Raw genomic sequence first — 20852 nt, 5'->3', positions numbered from 1 at the left:
TGATAATAGAGCAAATCCAGTGTTTTATTTATTGAGAACAAACATGTTCAAATTCTTAATTTCTGTGTCTTCTTTCTCCCTGAAGGCAACGTTTTAAGTGTGGGAAGCCTAGAAAGTAGTTTAGCTTAAGGAAAAAATACAAAAAGTCTTATTAAGTAGCAATAGTTCATATTCTGCATTTCTTGTGATACGTAAAGGTATTTTTCTACATTAAAACACAGAGAACTCTATTTGATATGTTTCTCACAGCAATGGAAGGAAATGTATTTCTGCACAATATCTTACTTTTGATAAGAGCTAAGCACCATAACATTCCAAAGTTTTAAAGGGGCCTGGATGGCTCAGTCGGTTAAGTGTCTGACTCTTGATTTTGATTCAGGTCATGATCTCAGGGTCATGAGATGGAGCCCCACGTTGGGCTCCGAGCTGGGCATGGAGACTGCTTAAGGTTCTCTCTCTGCCTCTCCCTCTGCCCCTCCCCCCCCTAAAAAAAGGTTTTTAAAAAGCCATTGGAAAAAATTACACACAATAAATTTCTGTTGATGATTAGGCAACTTTCTTCTTTTGAAGGCTTGTATCAGCTGTTCTTTTGCTGAATTCTATAAATTTCAGATGTATTTCTCCATCTTGCTTGTATATCCCTGTTCTCTTCCAATTGGTCTTCAAAACTACATATTTTAATTGCATAATATGGTATTCCACTCACTTTAAGTTCCAATTTCTTTTGTTAACCCACCACCAAGGAATCTATAGAACGTTGGGTACTAAAATTTCCTTTTTCTACCCAGTACCCACCACCAGTGTCAGGCACGGACACAGCTTTAACCAACCAAAGGATGTTTTTCTTCTACATTTGAAGTCAAAGGTATGAATGCATTTCTTACCTGACTGAGAATACGGCCACATTTTCTTCCTATTTTTTCCACCAAATCAAAAATTGGAAAATTCCAAGTATTTAGCTGCTCCATAATTGAGTCCAAGTTATCCATGACAAGAGGTTCAGGAGCAAGAACTGGCTTGTCCTATAATGAAGATGAAAATATTTTAAGAACATGCAGTTTTTTTACAAAGTAATTTGTGCTTTGGTTAAGTTCAACTCAACAACCAAGGTTACAAAAATAAATGACTTAAAACGTCAGAGTAAATGAGTGATATTAAAAAAAAAAAAATCAAGATGAACAAGATACTGATCCCACGGTAAGCAAGAAAGGTCCTAATGCTGTTTCATATCATGAATTTTGCATATTAGGTGCCTATTGTTGGTTCATATATACTACAGAAAAAAATGGATGTTTCTTTCATAAGTTAATATAACTGCTTTTAGCCTTCTGTGGGGTTCTTAAGTAAAGATTCAAGGACTTCAGGATACTCTGAAATCTTATGTTAATTTATCTCTTTATATGTTTATGTAAATATTTCTGGGAGGGTTCCTGGCTTATACTGGACTCTCAAAATAAACCCATGAGTGGGGAGAAGGAGTTATCACTCCCTACTCTACTTGGCCAAATTTATATTATTGCTTCAAAACCAGCATTGATCCTATGGGATGATAACTGCCACATTTTTCATAGATTTTAATTTAATTCATGTGATGTATGATTTCCAAAGAAACATGCACCATGTTAATGTAAAGACATAATTGGTCCCAAATGAGGACATTCTTAAGAGTACATTTACCAAAAAAATAAAAGTAATGAGGATTAGGAAACATACAAATTACCTTATCTGGCCATCTCTTTAAAAGCGTAAATGGTAAATCAAAGAAAAATGATAATGGCAGCAATTGATAATCACATGATAGCCAACTATTTTTCTAAATTTTTTTATTATTATGTTCAATTAGCCAGCATATAGTACATCATTAGTTTTTGATGTAGTGTTTCTATTTGCTGCCTCCCTGAAATTAACCTGACTCAAATACATGCTTTTATCCTCTTTAAATGGATCTCTATAAACACATAAAGTAAGTCCTCATTAAAGGCTATTTTAATGGGGAGGGTGTCAGTATAAACCTGGTTTAATAATAATAAGGAAAATAAATATTGGCACACTTTCTAAATAAAGGAGGTGCTAGGAACAAAAAAACAGCAGAAGCCCTAAGACAATTAACATATTTCACTTTTATTGATTATTTATAAAATATTGCTTCACTGGATGAAATAATTTTCCCTATGCATACCTACACTTTTAGAGTCTAGGATTAAGAAATATCTGTAATCACTTGTGGAGCTGAATACTTGTGTTTTTAGTCACTAAATAAAAGAATTACAAAGAGAGCAATAAAACTTGGATAAGGAAAAATTATATTGCTACATAGGGGTATGGCTTTAAGGCATGCGTGATCCAAAAGAGATACATCTGTAAATCTAATGATTCAGGGATCTATTTCTAAGTCCATTTCTGTCATACAAGGCAATTTCTCAAGTAAAGGAATGAGTGAAGTGATATGGGGCTACCAGGAATATCATGGCTTCAGGCGTGTAGGGGCCACAAGCAGAAGCTTTCCTTAGAGGCTCTCTCAGGCACTCGGTCTCATCTTCGTTCTGTACAATATCACTGCTATCACTGTTGTTGTTGGTTTCATAATCAGAGGTAACTTGAGTAGTGTCATCTGCAATGGAAAGAGAACAGCTTATTATGAAACTTGCAAAGGGAAACAGGGGTTCCGTTTGAGTGAATATTCCTAAAGAGCATATGGCAAATACTGTGCTTAGGGACATACGGCTTTCATGAGCTTACACGCCAAGAACGCAAGATCGTAAAGTGGGGGAAAAGTACTTTTTTTTTTTTAAGATTTTATTTATTTATTTGAGAGAAAGAGAACAAGCAGGGAGTGGGATGGGGGAGAGGGAGAAGCAGAATCCCTGCCGATCAGGGAGCCTGACATGGGGCTCAATCCAGGGATTCCGTGATCATGACCCAAGCCGAAGGCAGATGCTCAATTGACTGAGCCAACGAGGCACCCAGAAAAAGTAGACATTTTTTAACCCAATGCAATAAATTATGATCTGTGATTTATATGACATTCAATAATTCCTCAGTAATCATGCTTAAATCAGCAGCAGTTTATACTTTTTAAAAATCCTGCAACTTTATATTTCTTTTTCCTTTATGCATCTCCCGACACACTAAACCTCCAAGTACCTAAGTCAAGAATGGGCACATGGGGAGGAGAAGCTGAGTTGACACCCAAGCACTAAGTGGTCTGTAGGACAGGGCATAACAGCATGTGTTTAAGGGCCTGGGAGATCTTATGTATCCAATCTTGATCCCTCGGAATCTATGGCTTTTTTCCTTACCTGCCTCTTCCACTGTCTCCCATTTTGGTCAGCACTGAACTATGGTAACTAGAGGCCCAATCAGGTACTATCAAGTGTCTGCAGAACATGCTTCTGGGGCGAAGACCTCCAAAGAAGCTTCTCATGGCTGAGTATGTGCCTGAATGGTTTAGTGAGTGAGTGCCATGCGCTGGATACCACCGAAACATGTGCTAACTATCCAAACCTACACGCTCCTACAAGGCAGGTGTTACTGCGCAACACTGCATTACTCATGTCCTCACTTGCAGAAAGGAAACTTAGGCACAGAAAGGAGAAGTCAATTGTTGAAGGCACACAGCTGGTAAATTTTGCCACATGAATTTGAACTCACAAAATCTGACCCTAGTTCCTATATTCTTTACTATTGATAAAGTCTAGCTTTCTTTTTTTTTCCCCCCTGTATGGTTATTGCTAAGATTCCTATGCAATCTTTGCCTTCCCCTAAGTCACAAACCTTCCTGTGCTTGCTTTCAGAAGCTTTACTGTTTTAACTTTTACATGTAGGTCTATGCTCCATCACAGAATGATGTTTCATATGGTGTGAAGTAGAGGGTTAAATTCATTTTTCCCAACCCTACTGGACTTCTCTGGCATCTTTCTTGAAAATTCAGTGTCGACGTAGGTCTAATTTGGGGCTTTCCATTCTAGTCCACTGGACCTACCTGCTGATCCTCAGGCCTGCACCACGTTATCTCGATTACTGGAGCTTAAGCCTTGAAGTCGGATAATGTATTTCCTCTAACTTTGTTCTCCTTTCTTTGGCTATTCTAAGACTGTTGGATGTCCTCATACACTGACTACCTAATTTTTCTTAAATTGCTAGTGAATCATGGCTTTTGTTATGTAGCCTACTGCCATCAGGAGTATCTTGTAGGACTTCTCCAAGGACCCCTCTTTCTTCCATCTTTCTCATGCAACTTATTCTACGTCAGAATGAGACACAGTATGAAAATGTAATTGACAAGTTTCAATCCCGGAATTTGTAGAAAAAAAATGAAGAACACTCAAAGGCCATAGTTCCATGTGAGACAACAAAGGAGATAAAGAACTACTTCCCATATTCTATCAGACTCAGTAGAGTCAGAGAAGATCAGGGACATAAAGAAGGGAATATTCTGAGTCTTCAGAATGCTACAGTATCAGAGAGAATTCTCCTTTTGATTTTTCCTTGCCTATGTCTCTTGACCTTTGTACAATGCCACAGCACACCATTCTCATAGGCAAATAATCAATCAATATTTATTGAGTATGTATCAATAAATGCTGAAGCAGATAATTAAGAATCATTCTTACATAGCTTTATCACCCTAATATCTGTAGTTCAGAGAAGCTGGGTTTTTTTTTCTACCTTGTGAACTTTTAGCATTAACCAAATGAAGTCTCTGGAGTTGTATCAATAAAAATAAAATACTAATTATCATAGTAATAAGACCAAACATGAACTATTTACAGTGACCCAAATACTGTAAGCGCTTTACGTGATTTTTAAAAATTGAAGTATAGTTGACATAAAATCTTACATTAGTTTCAGGTGTACAACATGGTGATTCAACAATTATATATATTTATTATGCAATGCTTACCGTAAGTGTAGTTAACATACAAAGTTATCACAATATTATTGACTACATTCCCTGTGCTCTTCCTTCCATCCCCACGACTTAATTTATTTTATAACAGTAAGCCTGTACCTCTTAATTCCCTTCACCTATTTCTCCCACCCCCTTCCTCTCCTCCCTTCTGGCAACTACATCTGTTACAAGTTTGTTTCTGTTTGGTTTTTTAGCCTCCACATATAAATGAAATGATAGGGTATTCATCTTTCTCTGTCTGACTCCTTTCACTTAGCATAATACCCTCTAGGTCCATCCATGTTGTCACAAATGGCAAGATTTCATTCTTTATTATGGCTGAGTAGTATTCCATTATATGAAGTGTCTTCCATATCTTGGCTCTAGTAAATAATACTGCAGTAAACATAGAAGTGCATATATCTTTCCAAATTAGTGTTTTTTCTAGTAAATAATACCGCAGTAAACATAGAAGTGCATATATCTTTCCAAATTAGTGTTTTGTTACAAATTAGTGTTTTGTTTTAAGTCATTTAATTCTTACAACAATCCTTTTTGGTAGGTACTATTATTATCCCCCTTTACAAATGCAGGAACTGAGGCACAGAGATTACAAATTAGTAGGCAGCCCAATAAGGATAAAACCAGGCTCTAATGATGGTGTTCCTAACCTCTCCATAATAATGCCTCAAGAAAAAGCATTTTTAGGGGCGCCTGGGTAGCGCAGTCGTTAAGCGTCTGCCTTCGGCTCAGGGCGTGATCCTGGCGTTCCGGGATCGAGTCCCACATCGGGCTCCTCGGCTAGGAGCCTGCTTCTTCCTCTCCCACTCCCCCTGCTTGTGTTCCCTCTCTCGCTGGCTGTCTCTCTGTCACATAAATAAATAAAAAATCTTTAAAAAAAAAAGAAAAAGAAAAAGCATTTTTAGACACTTATAGTGATCTAAGCAGGGTATCTTCTGAGGCTGCAATGGAGACCTCTAGAGAGTATCCTAAAATGAAGGAGCCTCCAGTGTCCAAGATAAAATGACATTTCTTTTTTTTTTTTTTTTTTTTGAAAGAGTGTATTTATTTATTTGACAGAGAGAGAGACAGCCAGAGAGAGAGGGAACACAAGCAGGGGGAGTGGGAGAGGAAGAAGCAGGCTCCCAATGGAGGAGCCTGATGTGGGGCTCGATCCCAGAACACCGGGATCACGCCCTGAGCCGAAGGCAGACGCTTAACGACTGAGCCACCCAGGCGCCCCTAAAATGACATTTCTATATAGTTCTATATATTACATAAAATGACATCTAATTTAAAAAATATATTACATTTGCGTATAGGTATTTAAAACCATTTTGGACAGCTTTGCATCAAAATCGTGCCCATGATGAACTGCTAGGTAGTAGGATTAAGGATGATTTTGTTTTCCTTCATTGTCTTTTTACATTTGTCATCTAAAAAATCAGAAACATATGTTACCTTTTTGATCAGAGGGGGGAAAAAAAAAGTAAAGTGATTTCCATGTTGAGGAACAGAATCCAAACAAAGAATTACCTGTTCTGCTTGGTGTCCGAACGGCTGCACTGTTTCCCTCCAGGGGTCCATCAGCAGCATTCCCTTGGGGATAGGGTCTACCACAGCTGAGAAATATTGGAACAGATGTAAGTATATTCTCTCTTTCAAAAAATCACAGCCACACACTGTCTATATACACGTGAAGATAGATAATAATCAAACGTTTCTACCTTCCACTTATTTGATTAAAAAAATTCATTTTGCTTTATACATGGATGCTGATAGTCCGCCTTCTTTTCAGGGAGAGTGTGATCAGTAGAAAGGACCGGAAGCTTCACTCAACGCTCGTCCTCCTCCACAGTCTAGACCACATTTGAGACCACTGGCCAGATTTTGTGACATTATTTAGAGAATCTGGAATAATCTGCTACGTGCTCATAGTAGTGATTTTGGAGGTTCTGAGGCATAGTTAGTCAAAAATATCTTCCCCAGTGCAGTCCCTTTGTACCTGCCTAAAACCTCATTATTAGATTTATTTCTATGGGTTAAGACATTTTATGCCCAAAGACCCCTTGAAGATTGCCTATGCGGAAACAGAATGACAGTATATTAATTTTCTTTTTTGCCACAAAATAAAAATTAATTCCTTTTTCAAAACTGATCGGTCACCTGCTAAGGCCCAAAGGAAATGAACAAAGTAGAGGTACACAGTGATGGAGTGTGAATGGGAAATCGACTGCACAGAATCCTAGCTGAGAAAAACAGGCCAAGGGGGTATACTGTGAGTAATCTAGAAAAACGAACAAACTGGAGAGTCCTGGCTCTTTAACAGAGGACATTGGAGGAGGTAGGATACTTTTGTTTTCTCAACAGTTTTGACTGCTTTATAAATTAAAAAGCAACCCCACAAATGGCCTGGCAAGTTTCTTCTCTCACTTATCTTGTTCAGAAATTCCATGGTTAGATTTTAATTCTGGCTTTTGCTTCTGGGTTCTTTTCTTCTGCCTAATATTACAAAGGGTCTCAGAGGGGTTTTGTTTGTTATTTAACCACAGAGTACTCAGTCTAAAAGGAAAAGAAATGAAATGGCTCATAATTTATTAAATGTCTCATCACTTTTATTTTCCCTCAATTGTGCTTATACATGGAGTGTAGAGAGAAGCAGCTGCCAGTTAGAGAATATTTTCATCCTAAGTAAATTTATTTTCAAGCCTTAAACATAAGTGGAGAAACATCCCATGCAAAGTATTTCTAATTATGAGATCCCATCACTTTGATTTAGGGAATCGAAAGAAAATGACAGGACCAAAGGAAAAAGAAAGCAGATACGAATGATGGGCTTACATTCTTGGGTGACACTTGGCAGATGGAGGGTTTAAGAGTTTTAAGAATTTTCATTGCAAGATAATACTTAAAAGGAACACTTAAATTAGTAGTTCAAATATACTACCTCTCATGCCAAAAAAACCGCTTGTTGCATAGACCTTACAGCAGCCAAAAGACTGGGCTTCAACGCCAAACCCTTCGAGTTCAGCAGGGGAAACCACAATAATTAGTCGTGTGTTTCTGGAGCTCTCTGTGCCTACATGGGTGGCTGTGCCTTGAAGGCAATAAGAGAACGTGGTTTGAATTACAGACTTACAAAGCCCAAACAAATAAAAGACACACTACTGGATTTATAAACATTACCGAACAAGTAGGCAGTGAAATTCTCTTGTTTTTCTCCAAAACCTCTTTTATAAAAATCCCATTACATTCTCCCTTCTAAGAGTACAAAAAATAGAGTGAGAGGAGAAAAGCTATGTGAGTGGTAGATCTTTTCGGAACATCTCTGCTTTCTTTAGGCAACTCATTTCCCAGAAGTTTGGAGCCCACAGTGGGAAAGTCTCCCTAGAAATGCTGGAAGCAGACGTCCTTGATGTTGATTACTCCACTGAGCTTCATCGTGGCTTCGGATGCATACCACAAAAACGTGTTTCCAAAGGATGTTCCACCACCCACTAGCTCCATGGGCAATTACTGTGTGTTAACCTAAAGAAATTGGTTCTGTGGTCAGATACATTCAGAAAGTGCTACCTGAGACAAAAATCAAGAGGTTTTCTTTTTGCAGGACTTCTCAGAGCTTTTAATAAAGTGATGTGTGTTGTGAATCACTGAAGGAAATACGTGTTTTACCGCAGATCATGTTTTGTGTATGTGGGGAAAGATGGGATTAATATTCCACAGCAGTTATTTTATTAAAGATGCTCTCATAGAGAGGGTGACAGAATATCTTGGGGATGATAAACTAACTGTTTACTCTGGCCCCTGACAAATAAACTAACAAAAGTGATTTTTCTTTTTAAAATATTTATGAAGAGAAAAGAAGTAAAAATAAAGATTAGAAAAAGAAACAGCATTTGTTTAGAGTTTATGACTAAATGATCTGAAAATGAAATCTGTGAAGCTTAAAACTGAATATAATCATCACATCTAGGTGTGTGAACAGGTGATATTAGGCGACCAGTATGCAACTCATTTACTCGAAAGTTATCCTCATTCACCTCAGCAAAGAAGTAGCATTTTGTTCAAGGCACTCTCATGACTAGACTTAGCTTAAAAACACTTAGCTCTTCCACTTAAAAGAATACTGTAATGCTTTAAAATCAGTTCTTCAATATGAAACTATAAAGAACAACAGTACGGTAATCAGTTAAGAGGATTAGTATCTCCTTCTTCATGATAATGTTGGCAAAATTACTACTCTTGCCATGAGAGCCCTTTTTTTCTTATCCTCTGTGAAAAGACATCACTTCCTATTTCTAATTCTATTTAAAAATCATAATGCAGTACAAGCCAATTGCTTAACTGCATTCAGAGACCCAATTGAGCCCAACCAAAATGTGCCATGTGTTATTTGAGCATTTTTGTTTTATGTATTTAATTATTTATTTATTTTAAAATGTGTATTTTTAAGTAATCTCTACACCCAGCGTGGGGCTCGAACTCACGACCCCAAGATCAAGAGTCGCATACTCTTCTGATTGAGACAGCCAGGCGCCCCTATTTGCATATTTTTAAAGTGGGAATTGCAAACTTAAAATACTCTTAAAATGGCTAAAAATCCTCCCTGAAGAGCAAGTAAAAATTATTCCAACACATTATATAAAATTACTTGATACGAATTTTTAATTATATGCTTTATGCATTCTCTATTAGTAAGCAGAGGAAATATACACCTACTTATTTTCTATCATCTCCAAACGTTGGCTGTATGGACTGTATGGACTCTAAGCTTTCTATTAACAGGAAACTATGGAAAAATCAAGTTTCTATTCAACACGAATCACATTATCCTATACTTACTTTCCTGTTAACTTCTTTGGCAAACCTACACAGAGCTGTGCGGACTGGTGGTGAGTGTTCACAAGAGGAACACTAATACAAGTTTTCGGACAGGTTAAACTTCAGTTAACAATGTAAAATCCTTACCTGCTACATATAACAGGTGGAGGGAGGATCTGAGGAGACAGGTCAGGGGCACTCTGAGTATAAGTTAATGCCCTGTGAGAACCTAGGCCTTGTCTAGCACTTGTGTTGGCAGATTCTGGAAACCGCACTGCAGAAATTTTGCTGACGGGGCTGCTGACAGGAGTCCCTTGGGGAGGTGAGGAACAGGGCGATGAAAGAGGAGAAATTTTCGCTAGGGCACCTAGAAAGAAAAAGAGTTTTTAAATCACTAAATCAAATTTTCTTTGAAATTAAAATTGCAATTCTTAAACTTCACCCTGGACCCCCCATTACTCCATCAGGACCACGTGAGCACTCAGGCCGGGCGGCTGGCCCCCTCTGCCACCATCTGGAGACAAGGTATACAGTGGGGTGTCTCCTCGGCATGAAACGCGAAAAGAAAATCATCATAAAAAAAATCAGTGGCAATGTTGGCAAATCCGGGTGAAGCCTTGGTGTCCTGGAGTAACTTCAGGACAGAAGGATATTATTTTCTCCTCCCATTTTTGTTTCTTCTTGTCATTCTGACATAACGATAATAATTAAAATTTCCTCATGTGTTTGCCTTGTCCTAGGTTGTGAAATTTTCAGCAGTCACAGGATCTGCTATTGTTTTAAACATTAACTTATCTGGAGCCGAGTTTGGCAGGTTCTGATGCTCAAAATATATAAAGAAGACAGATTTTTAAGTAGCAATTAACTTTATTAACCATCAACATTTTCGGTAAAACTACCTTAGTCGTGTGAAACAAGACTCTGATTGGAGTCATTTCCGAAGAAAACATTTAAAAATGTAAGACGATCCGTTTTAGATTAAACAATACGCCTCAAGCCTAAATTTTAAGTGTTGGTAATCCGTGCCAAACTGTGTTTACTCTTGATTGTGAAAATTTTACAGAGAACTGGCTTAGATTTCAAAGTGCTGATACTTGAGGACAAGGACGAGATCTTTCGAAGTTCCGCTCTCCCAAACACAGAGAAGGCAGGCCGTGCTTAAAACTGAAGGGAGCACGATCTTCAGAATAGCCATCTGTTTACTGTTTGTGGGCACTGTAAGGCCGAACGACCTACTGTAAGGCAAACGAAATGAAATCATTCCTTGTTTTCTATTTCTCACCACTCGAGGGAAACGCACAGCCGGCAGCTCTTACATCATCGGGTAATATGTGTGGGGAACTGGCAGCTGGCTGAGTTTGCTTCCAATGTCCAGTTCTCTCAGAAGTTTTATTTGTTACACCCAAAGATTTTCTGGTCCACTGAAAGGAATATTAAGCTTGCTGGAGGGCTTTTGTAATTTTTACGTTTCTTGCCGACACCATTATTTCTTTTGTTTTTTTGCACCAGATGAGAAATCCTGCTCTTGCTTCGATAAGTCTGGAGGTTGGCAGCCCTCCTATTCCTTTTCTCAATATTTATATTGTTGATTCCTGATCAAAAGATCAATCCCTTGTCTTCATAGGTAAATGAAACTACTCAGATGCAGAGAGGTTAAAGAACTTTCCCAGGGTCCCAGTGCTAATAAATAGGAGACTATGGAGTGAGCCCAGCTGTTCTTAGTGAAAGTGGTTTTAGCCCACACCGCTCTCAGAGACTGTACAAGGAGGAAGAAAAATCCACCATCTGCTAGGCAGCATTTGCACTGCACTTTATAATGACACGACTAATGGTTTTTATTTTGATTTCTATTTCTATTAAAAGATTTAGCTATTTTATCAAAGATACTGACAAACCTGCACTGTACATAATGTCCTAATCTAAACCAAAAACACAAAACAAAAACAACCCCCACTAAATTCTTAACTCAGAGTTTCCCAAAGAACCTATCATTGTGTGCAACAAAGTGGGTTACAGGTGCCCTGTGAAGTACTAATGATTATAATTTTTTTTGAATAAAGATTTTATTTGGAAGCTTTAGAATAAATTTAATTTTTAATATTATTTCTAATATTTTATAATCAGATTCTATTATAATTTTACAAAAGGAAGGAAATAAAATTTTCATCAAGCTCTAAATCCCTTCCCATTTCTCCACTGCCCTGTAACATTACTGTATTCACACATATTTCACAAATAACACATCATACATACAGAGCATACCTCATATGCTCTGATGGGAAAAGGTTGGAAAGGGCTCGTTTAATTCAGACTATTTGTTAGATGATGGCCAACGGAGTCTTCAGATAATCTTACAAAAGCAACGTAAACATCAAGGAGTGGGCCGGAGGTGTGACGATGTATAAAGTATCTGTACAAAGTAATGATCTGTTTGTTCAACAAATATCTGTTGTGTGCCCCTGAGAGACTAAGGGATGCTATAGTGAACAAGGACAACATGTTCCCTGCTATCATGGAGCCTCCACTCTCTTGGAGGAGTCAGAAACTTAAAAAAGATGAGGAAGAGGACAAAAAGGAGGAAAAAAGAGAAAGAAGAAGGAGAAGGAAGGATAAAAAGAAAAGATATACAATGGAATATTACTCAGCCATCGGAACGGATGAATACCCACCATTTGCATCAACGTGGATGGAATAGGAGGGGATTATGCTAAGTGAAATAAGTTAAGCAGAGAAAGATAATTATCGTATGGCTTCTCTCATATGTGGAATATAAGGAATAGCGCAGAGGGTCATAAGGGAAGGGAGTGAAAACTGAAGGGGAAGAAATCACAGAGAAAGACAAACCATGAGAGACTCTTGACTCTGGGAAACAAACTGAGGGTTGTTGGAGGGAAGGTGGGAGAGGAGATGGGGTAACTGGGTGATAGGTATTAAGGAGGGCACATGATATGATGAGCACTGGGTATTATATGCAACTGATGAATTACTGAACTCTACATCTGAAACTAATGATGCACTATATGTTGGCTAATTGAATTTAAATTAAAAAAAAGAAAAGAAACCCAGGTAGTTATAAATGATATAAAGAAAAATAATGTGGAGAATGTAGAACAGAGAACAGAAATGCTCTAGGGGTAAATTTTGAACAGAGGCCTGGTGAAATAAGAAAGACTTTTAGACAAGTATTGGGGGAAGCATGTTCCAGATAAAAGAGACCTAACCTGTCAGAGGATTACTTGGGAGGTCACTGTGGGTGCAGTTTAGCAAAGGGGAAAGAGAGGGGCAGGAAACGTGGCCAGAGAATCTGCTGGACAAGGCTGAGAGGGCTGATAGGCCAAGTCAAGACTTTGTTTATTTTTAAAAAGAGATTTCTGATAGGCATTGCTTTAGACAATTCTTTAATTATTTTGATAGCTAATTGTGAATTTTGGGAAATTTTCTACCACTTTTTTAAAGATCAAAGCCTGTGGGAACAGTGCCCATATCTGTTATAACACAACATATTTTCTAAAGGCAATTTATGAGAGGAGTGATTTTTTCACTGTTAATTCTTCATAGCTGCCAGCTGATATTCTCAGAGAAATGCAATTCACTCTTAAATACAAATTTAAAAATCCCCTCAATGATTAGTTCTTGGAACTCATGGATTAACTAAATTTAAACAAAGAGCAGACCGTAAGACTCCAAACGTACTGCCTGGGATGAAATTTAAAATAAACCTTGTAACAGAGGAAAAGCACTTTGTCTCTGTAGTACTGTTAGTCTCCATATTTTGAACACTTTTAACAAGCATGAGTCTTGGCAACAACCATGAAAAGAGGGATATTTGCTCTCCGTAAACAAGATGGCAACATAGGATGTGCCCCACTTAGCTCTCCCTCTTAAGAACAATGAACAACAACTCAAGAACAAGACACCACTGAGAAAGTCCTGGAAAACCAGGGTGAGGCGGAAGCATGCCCTGGCACCACAGAGACCAAGACAGATTGCATTAGAAGGGTAAGAGTAAAGACTACAAGTTGACCACACTGTCACACCCCCAGGCAGCACAACACTGCATGGAGAAGTCTCCCCTGAGCCTCTGGTTTCTCCAGCAGGAAAAGAGAACCCAAGAGGATAACCAGCACCCCCCACCCAGAATTGTGGGTTGCTTTGTAGGAGCCCCTTTTCTGATCTGAACCTTGGGGATTACACGGGCATCTGTGAGGCTCCGCCACCAGGAATCTGACCGTGATGGATAAAGGGGTCGGGGCTTGCCACAGCCAGGACATAGATCTTGGCAGACCAAGTTCATACCTGCAATGCCCAAATAGTAATCTCAACCAGCAGCGTAGCTCATCTGCAGAACCAAGTTGGGGGCACACACTGATCAGCGACAGTCGTGGGTACAGATCTGATTCAGATTCTTAAGGAAGGAGTTTTGTCAGCCCGATAGCCCAGTATGCCCACACCCAGGCAAGGAGCTAAATCACAGCCTCACCCACTGTGGAGAGCACCTCCCAGCTCCATCTGACCAAAAAGACTGGTGACAATTCCCAGAAGCAGTGAGGTCCAGTCGCCCTTGAGCCAAGAAGTCAGAGGGCAGTGTGGAACACCCAGAACAAAGCCAGTACGGGGTGTGGAGTGTCCCCATGCTATGCACCATCAGGGGGATTTATTCACAGCTAAGGCTGAGGGTAGCTCCTAGCCCCTGTCAACCTCAAAACCTGTTTGGGAAACTGAAAGTAGCTATAGTGACTGCTCCCCCTCCTGCCCAGACAGGGAGCTGAGACAGCCACACCCACAGCAGAGTGTCATTTAGCCCCAGCTGACCAACTCCTGGAAGCTGTGTGGTCTAGCAGCACTGGAGCTGAAAGAGGGGCAGGTGCAACTGATGGCTTTCAGAACAAAGCCAGTGGCCCCGTTTGGACAAGGAGCTTGGAATGTGGGACGGCTTGAGTTAAGACAACAAACAACAAGCTTTGTTGGCTTTAGAGCTGCTTCTCCTGCTGTGCCCAGGCAGGGAATCTAATTTGTAGCCCTGCTCATTACCGATGATACAACCTATAGCCTGTCTGACCAGAGAACCTAACCAGAGCACCATCAATAGCCTTATGTACAGTGGCACTTGAACAGAGAGCACAGCCTGTGGGTTCTCCCATCTTCAGAGCAAAACTGACGGCCTCACGGCACCAGAGAATTCAATGCACATTCCAGCCTGATTCAGGTCCCCAAACAACAAGCCGCACAGGTGTTGGGTCCCTGCCAGGGCGGGGAAACTGATTCATAAACCCTGCTATTACTGAATACAGTACCAGTCCTGACCATCTGGTAAGCCTGACCAGACAATCAAGGCACTGTGGAGCCCATCCTACAGCTTACTTGGGGAGGGAACCAAGCCGGCAGTCCCGTCCAACTGTTCTCAGCCAGTGGCACATCCCCTTGTTCCCATCCTTGGAGCCTGAACATTTGCCTCACCCAAAAAGAGAAACAGGGTAGGTCCTACCTGCCTAACCACATAATTGGGAGGCACGCCCAGAAACAAACTTTGCTGACAGGTGAAGAACTGTCTCCACGAAGTCTGGAAAAGAAACCTGGTTACTCAAATGCATAGATATCATAAGATATCAAAGATCACAAAAAATCAGGTAAATATGACACAACTAACAGGAACAACACATCTACAGAACGACGGGAAAGCAATTAACAAAATGGCCATAGTAAATTCCTACCTATCGATAAATGCTTTAAATGTAAACAGATTAAAATCTCCACTTAAAAGATACAGAATGGCTGAATGGATTAAAAAAAAAAGGAGATCCAACAACATGCTGTCTTAAAGAGATTCACTTTCGCCTTGAAGATACAATAGACTGCAAGGGAAGAAAAAAGAGATTTCAAGGAAATGTTAACCCTGAAAAAAACAGGAGTGGTAATACTTATATCAAACAAAATAGACTTTAAACTAAAAATGGTAAAAAAAAAAAAATAGAATATTATCCATAATGAGAAAAGAGTCATTACAGCGAGAAGATATAACAATTGTAAATACTTATGCACCCAACATTGGAGCACCTAAATACATAAAGCAAAAACTAACAGAGTTATAAGAAGAAATAAAAGGTAATACAGTAATAGCTGGGGATTTACTACCCCACTGTCCACAACAGCTAGATCATCCAGAGAGAGAATCACTAAGGAAACAGCAATTTTGCACAACGCTGTAGAACAAATGGGCCCAGCAGACATATATAGAATATTCTGCCCAACAGCAGCAGAGTACACATTCATCCTAACATTTTCTAGGAGAGACCACATTAGATCACAAAACAAGTCTTGGCAAATTCAAGAAGACTGAAATCATACTAAGCATCTTCTCTGACCACAATGACACGAACCTAGAAATCAGTGACAAGAGGAAAACTGGAAAATTCACAAACACGGGGTGATTAAACAATAGCTTCCTGAACAATCAATGGATTAAAGAAAAAATGAAAAAGAAAATAAAAAAACGTCTTAAGACAAATGGAAACACAACATAACAGAAATTGTGGGCTACAGCAAAAGCAGTTCTGATGGGGAAGTTCACAGCACAGAAGCCCACATAAGAAAGATCCCGAATAAAAGAGTCAAATCTACATCTTAGGAACTAGATAAAGAACAAACTGAACTCTAAGTTAGCAAAATAAAGGAAATAATATAGAGCAGAATAGCGCAGAAGCAAATCAACTAGAGAAAAGGAAAACTGTAGAAAAGATAAACGAAGAATTGGTTCTCTGAAAAGTTATGGGTTTTTAATGATTTGTTGAATAGGACACCTAAAGCATGAGCAATACAATCAAAACATAAATAAGTGGAGCTACAAACTAAAAAGCTTCTGCACAGCAAAGGAAACTTATCAATAAAGTGAAAAGACAAACTATGGAATGGGAAAAAAATTTGCAAACCATATATCTGATAACAGGTTATATCCAAAATATATGAAAAACTCATATAACTCATTAGCAAACAACCCAATTAAGAAATAGGCAAAGTATCTGAATAAACATTTTACCAAAGAAGATACAGGAAAGGTCAATGGGGACATGAAAAGATGCTCAGCATCACCAGTCATCCGGGAAATGCAAGTTCAAACCACGATGGGATATCACCCCATGCCTGTTAGAACCACCATCAATAAGACAAGAAATAAATGCTGGCGTAGATGTGGAGAAAAGGGAAGTCTTATGCACTGTTGATGAGAATGTAAATTGGTTCAGCCACTGTGGAAAACAGTATGGAGGACCCTTAAAAAATTAAAAATAGAACTACCATAAGATCCAGCAATTCCACTTCTGGAAATAGATCTGAAGGAAATGAAAACACTAACTCAAAAAAAAAAAAAAATCTGTGCCCACATGTTCGCTGCAGTATTATTTATAATAGCCAACACAACCTAAGTGACCATCAATGGATGAATGGATAAATAAGTTGTTTTATAGATACACATAGTTGTTATATATATATATATATATATATATGCACAATATATATATATATATGCACATATATACAATGAAATATCATTCAGCCACAAAAAATAAGGAAATCCTACCAACCGCAACAACATGGATGGACCCTGAAGGCGTATGCTAAGTGAAATAACTAAAAGAAAGACAAATACTGCGTGCTCTCACTTACCTGTGGAAGCTTTAAAACAAAAACAAAAACACCAAACTCAGAGAAAAAGAGATCAGACTTGTGGTTACCAGAGGCAGGGGGTGGGGGAAGGGGAATTAGAGGAAAGGAATCAAAAGGCACAAACTTTCAGTTATAAGCTACATAACTATTAGGGATGTAACGTACAACATGATGACTACAGCTCACACTGTCGTATGATGGACAGAAAAGTTGTTAAGCGTGTAAACTGTATGAGTTCCAATCACAAGAAGAACATTTTTTCCTTTTTCTTGCCTTTCTTTTCTTTTCAATGTATCTATAATGAGAAGATGGATGTTGTTTTAACCTATGGTGGTAATAATTTCATAATATATACGCATCAAGCCATCTTGCTATATGCCTTAGACTTATACAGTGATGTATGTCAATTATTTCTCAAAAAAACTGGGGGGAAAAAGCAGGGATATTTTTATATTGTAGGTGAGAAGATAAAGGTCTAAGCATATAAATTCCCTTTTTCCCAAACCGAATTACTATTCATACAGTGTACATTATCTTAAAGTTTTTAAAACAGAAAGCATTAGGAATGCTACAGAATATGGGTACATATTGATGTTGTTAGTCTTCAAGTAGAGAGATGAAAATAACCAAGTACTCTATTTCTAGAAAGGACACACTACAAATAAAATGATCTCAGATGCACGAAGAGGATATTCCAAGGAAACGGGAGAAATACCCTTTTTGCAAGTCTTCAAGAACAAATCATATTCTAGGTTGTTGAAAATGTAATCATGTATAAATTTAGAAGGATTAATTTTATGAGCTTTGGAGTCTCATCCAATTTCATGTTGCACATTCACACATTTACACATGCACACACGTGGTGGGGAAGGATTCAAATAAATATGTATTCTCTCAATTTTACTTATCACTTTATATTTGAGTAATATGAAGAGACTCTAGGAAAAAGCCGTAGCTTATGAAATATAAATCTTTGAATGACTCAAACTGCCCTAACATAAAATACTTAAAATCGAAGCATTTAAAGATTTTTAAAAAATTAAAATTTAACTTTAAAATTCTAAAATACCAACTCCTTTGAATAATTCAGTCTTTAATTCCTTGCTTCTGAGAGCATGAGAAAATGTGTCAAGACACTAGGAACTTTGGACAATTTTGGAGATGATAAACAATACTGAAAGAAAATGATTTAAGTGAATCAACAACTTTGGAGATGATAAACAATACTGAAAGAAAATGATTTAAGTGAATCCATGTTTTGTTCTGTAAAACTCTCTCGGTTTAATTTTAATTGAACAAGAAAGGAACCAGCGTGTCTAATAAATGCATGTCTCTTTTCTATGCCCTCAGTAAAATGGACAGCCCTGATATTTTTCCAAAACAGAAAATGTATCTACCGTATGAAGAATGCAAATAGAAACACAACCCCCCCCATACACACACACACAGTGCCATAATTAAAGTTCTGTCTCATTTCACATTTTCTGTAGGAAAAACTCAGTCCAACTTGTAGGTGTAGACAGATCTGTAATCACTGTAAGAGGATTATAAGAATCTTATAAAAATTAAAAGGATATGGGAAGGGCCTACTGCAAATACAGTAAGTATGAACTGGAGGAATTTTAAAGCAGAATGACAAAGGCAGCTCTGCTTGGTCAGCGGCTCATAAGAAAAAAGCAAGATTGAAAATATAAATTATATTTAAATATCCTATTTTTATGCTTTAATCAAAGGACTCCTATGTGATTTTATCCATTTATTGTATATTCACAATTGCATAATAATTGGGTTTCAAATATGTAAATTAATGCTGATTGAGCTAGAGGATACACTGTTTTACTTGACGCGGTGCAAAGAACAGATCTCATGAGTCCCCTCTGGAAACAGGCCATTGACCTTTCATGGTTTGTTCTCTATGCTTGTGTCCCCAATTTCTTTGCCTATCACTTCTTACTTTCCTCCTCCAATTCCCTTTACACGTTATTTAGGTTCTGCTTCCTTATACTCTTTGCCACATAAAGGGGCTTTTCCTGGCCCCCCTTCCACGTAGCATCACAGTCAACTACATCAAACACAGCACACCTGCTTAGCCCAGGCAACACCAACACGCCATCACTGCAGGCAAAACAAAGGTTTCCAAACAGCAGAGCCCATCGGATCAGGAAGGACTATAACTGAATTTCAGCTCTCTGGTTCTTGATGGGCTTTTTTCCCTTTTGGCAGACTTTCGAGGATTTGTTTAGTCGAATTCAGCATGCGTAGGATATGTTATTTTATAAACATTGTGACAGCGGTCTAAATAGGTCACAATGCAAAATCCCCTCCAAATGTAATCATGATAGGGATACTTTATGTACTTAATGGCAAGGATGGAGTGAGACTCTCACCATGCCTGTTCTAGTTTCTATCATTTGCCTTTGGGGTATGTTACACAGACTTTTTTTTTTTTTCTTTTACAGTTCATTCTTTCTTCTCGGCTGTTGTATGAATTGAAGCATAGGACACAGAAAAATTAGGCTGTTCTTCATGTCCGTTCCATCATTTGTTCTGTTATTTCCAGGGAATGCACTAACTATAATTTTCAGGTATTTTTTTTTTAATTGACATGTAATTGACATGGAACGTTACTTTCAGGTGATTCAATATTTGTACACCGATTTTAGTATATGTGTTGCCAAAACAAGCACAATTTTCAGCTTCTTGACTTTACCATGTTGGTTATTTTAATAATTTTAATTTTCTTACCTAAACGAAGAAACTGAGAGACACAAAATCAAATCCTTCCATTACCATGTACTTGGCCAAGGACAGGACCAAAAAAATTCTAATTTTAAGTTACTTCAGTTTGTTGTCCTCAATTTTTTCTTGTATAAATCATTAGAACAAAAGAAAGGATTCAGGATTTGTGAGCTTGGTCAAGTTACTTTCTGTGCCTCAGTTTCCTCAACTGAGTCTTTTCCAAGCTACACAAGAACATAGAACATTTAAATTCATATTTCATCTCTTCAGTTGCATATTATTTTTGTCTGATATTTTAATTCTGTCCTTAAAAATTAAAAAAAAATACCAGGGCACCTGGGCGGCTCAGTCAGTCAAGCATCTGACTCTTGATTTCGGCTCAGCTCATGATCTCAGGGTCATGAGACTGAGCCCCACATTGGGGTCCAACACACTGGGCATGGAGCCTGCTTAAGATTCTCACCCTCTCTCTCTGCCCCTCCCCTGCTCATGCTCTCACTCTCTAAAAAAAAATAAATAAGTAAAAAAAATTTTTTTAAATAAAAAAAGTGTAAAAAGTAAAAAATAAAAAATACCTACAAATCTAGAAATACAATGATTTATGCATATAATGTTTGTTTGATAAACTCACAGTTTTTAAATTTATTTACTATTTTTATTAGGTCTCAGACCTCTTGTCTGCTACTATTTTTCTTCCTTGAATACATCCATTATAAACTCCTTCAGTTAAGATTTGGCAGGT

The 20852-nt window shown here is 38.1% G+C and overlaps 1 protein-coding gene across 2 annotated transcripts in view; it reads right to left on the bottom strand.

Moving 5' to 3' along the window:
* Positions 1–20852, bottom strand: part of PDE3A (phosphodiesterase 3A) — a 312963-nt gene that overhangs the window by 29548 nt on the left and 262563 nt on the right. For both annotated transcript variants that reach the window (XM_045781385.2, XM_045781386.2), the window contains exons 6-9: positions 9860–10079; positions 6428–6513; positions 2457–2611; positions 885–1022 (exon numbers count right to left, since the gene is read on the bottom strand). In XM_045781385.2, coding sequence (XP_045637341.2) covers positions 885–1022; positions 2457–2611; positions 6428–6513; positions 9860–10079 — 599 coding nt within the window. The remainder of the gene's footprint in view (positions 1–884; positions 1023–2456; positions 2612–6427; positions 6514–9859; positions 10080–20852) is intronic.

Source organism: Ursus americanus, chromosome 25 (assembly GCF_024610735.1).
Source record: "Ursus americanus isolate L20-20 chromosome 25, mUrsAme1.1.p, whole genome shotgun sequence".
Taxonomy (NCBI): Eukaryota; Metazoa; Chordata; class Mammalia; order Carnivora; family Ursidae; genus Ursus; species Ursus americanus.
The sequence above is the reverse complement of the archived record's forward strand: the minus strand, read 5'-3'. Positions and strand labels throughout refer to the sequence as shown.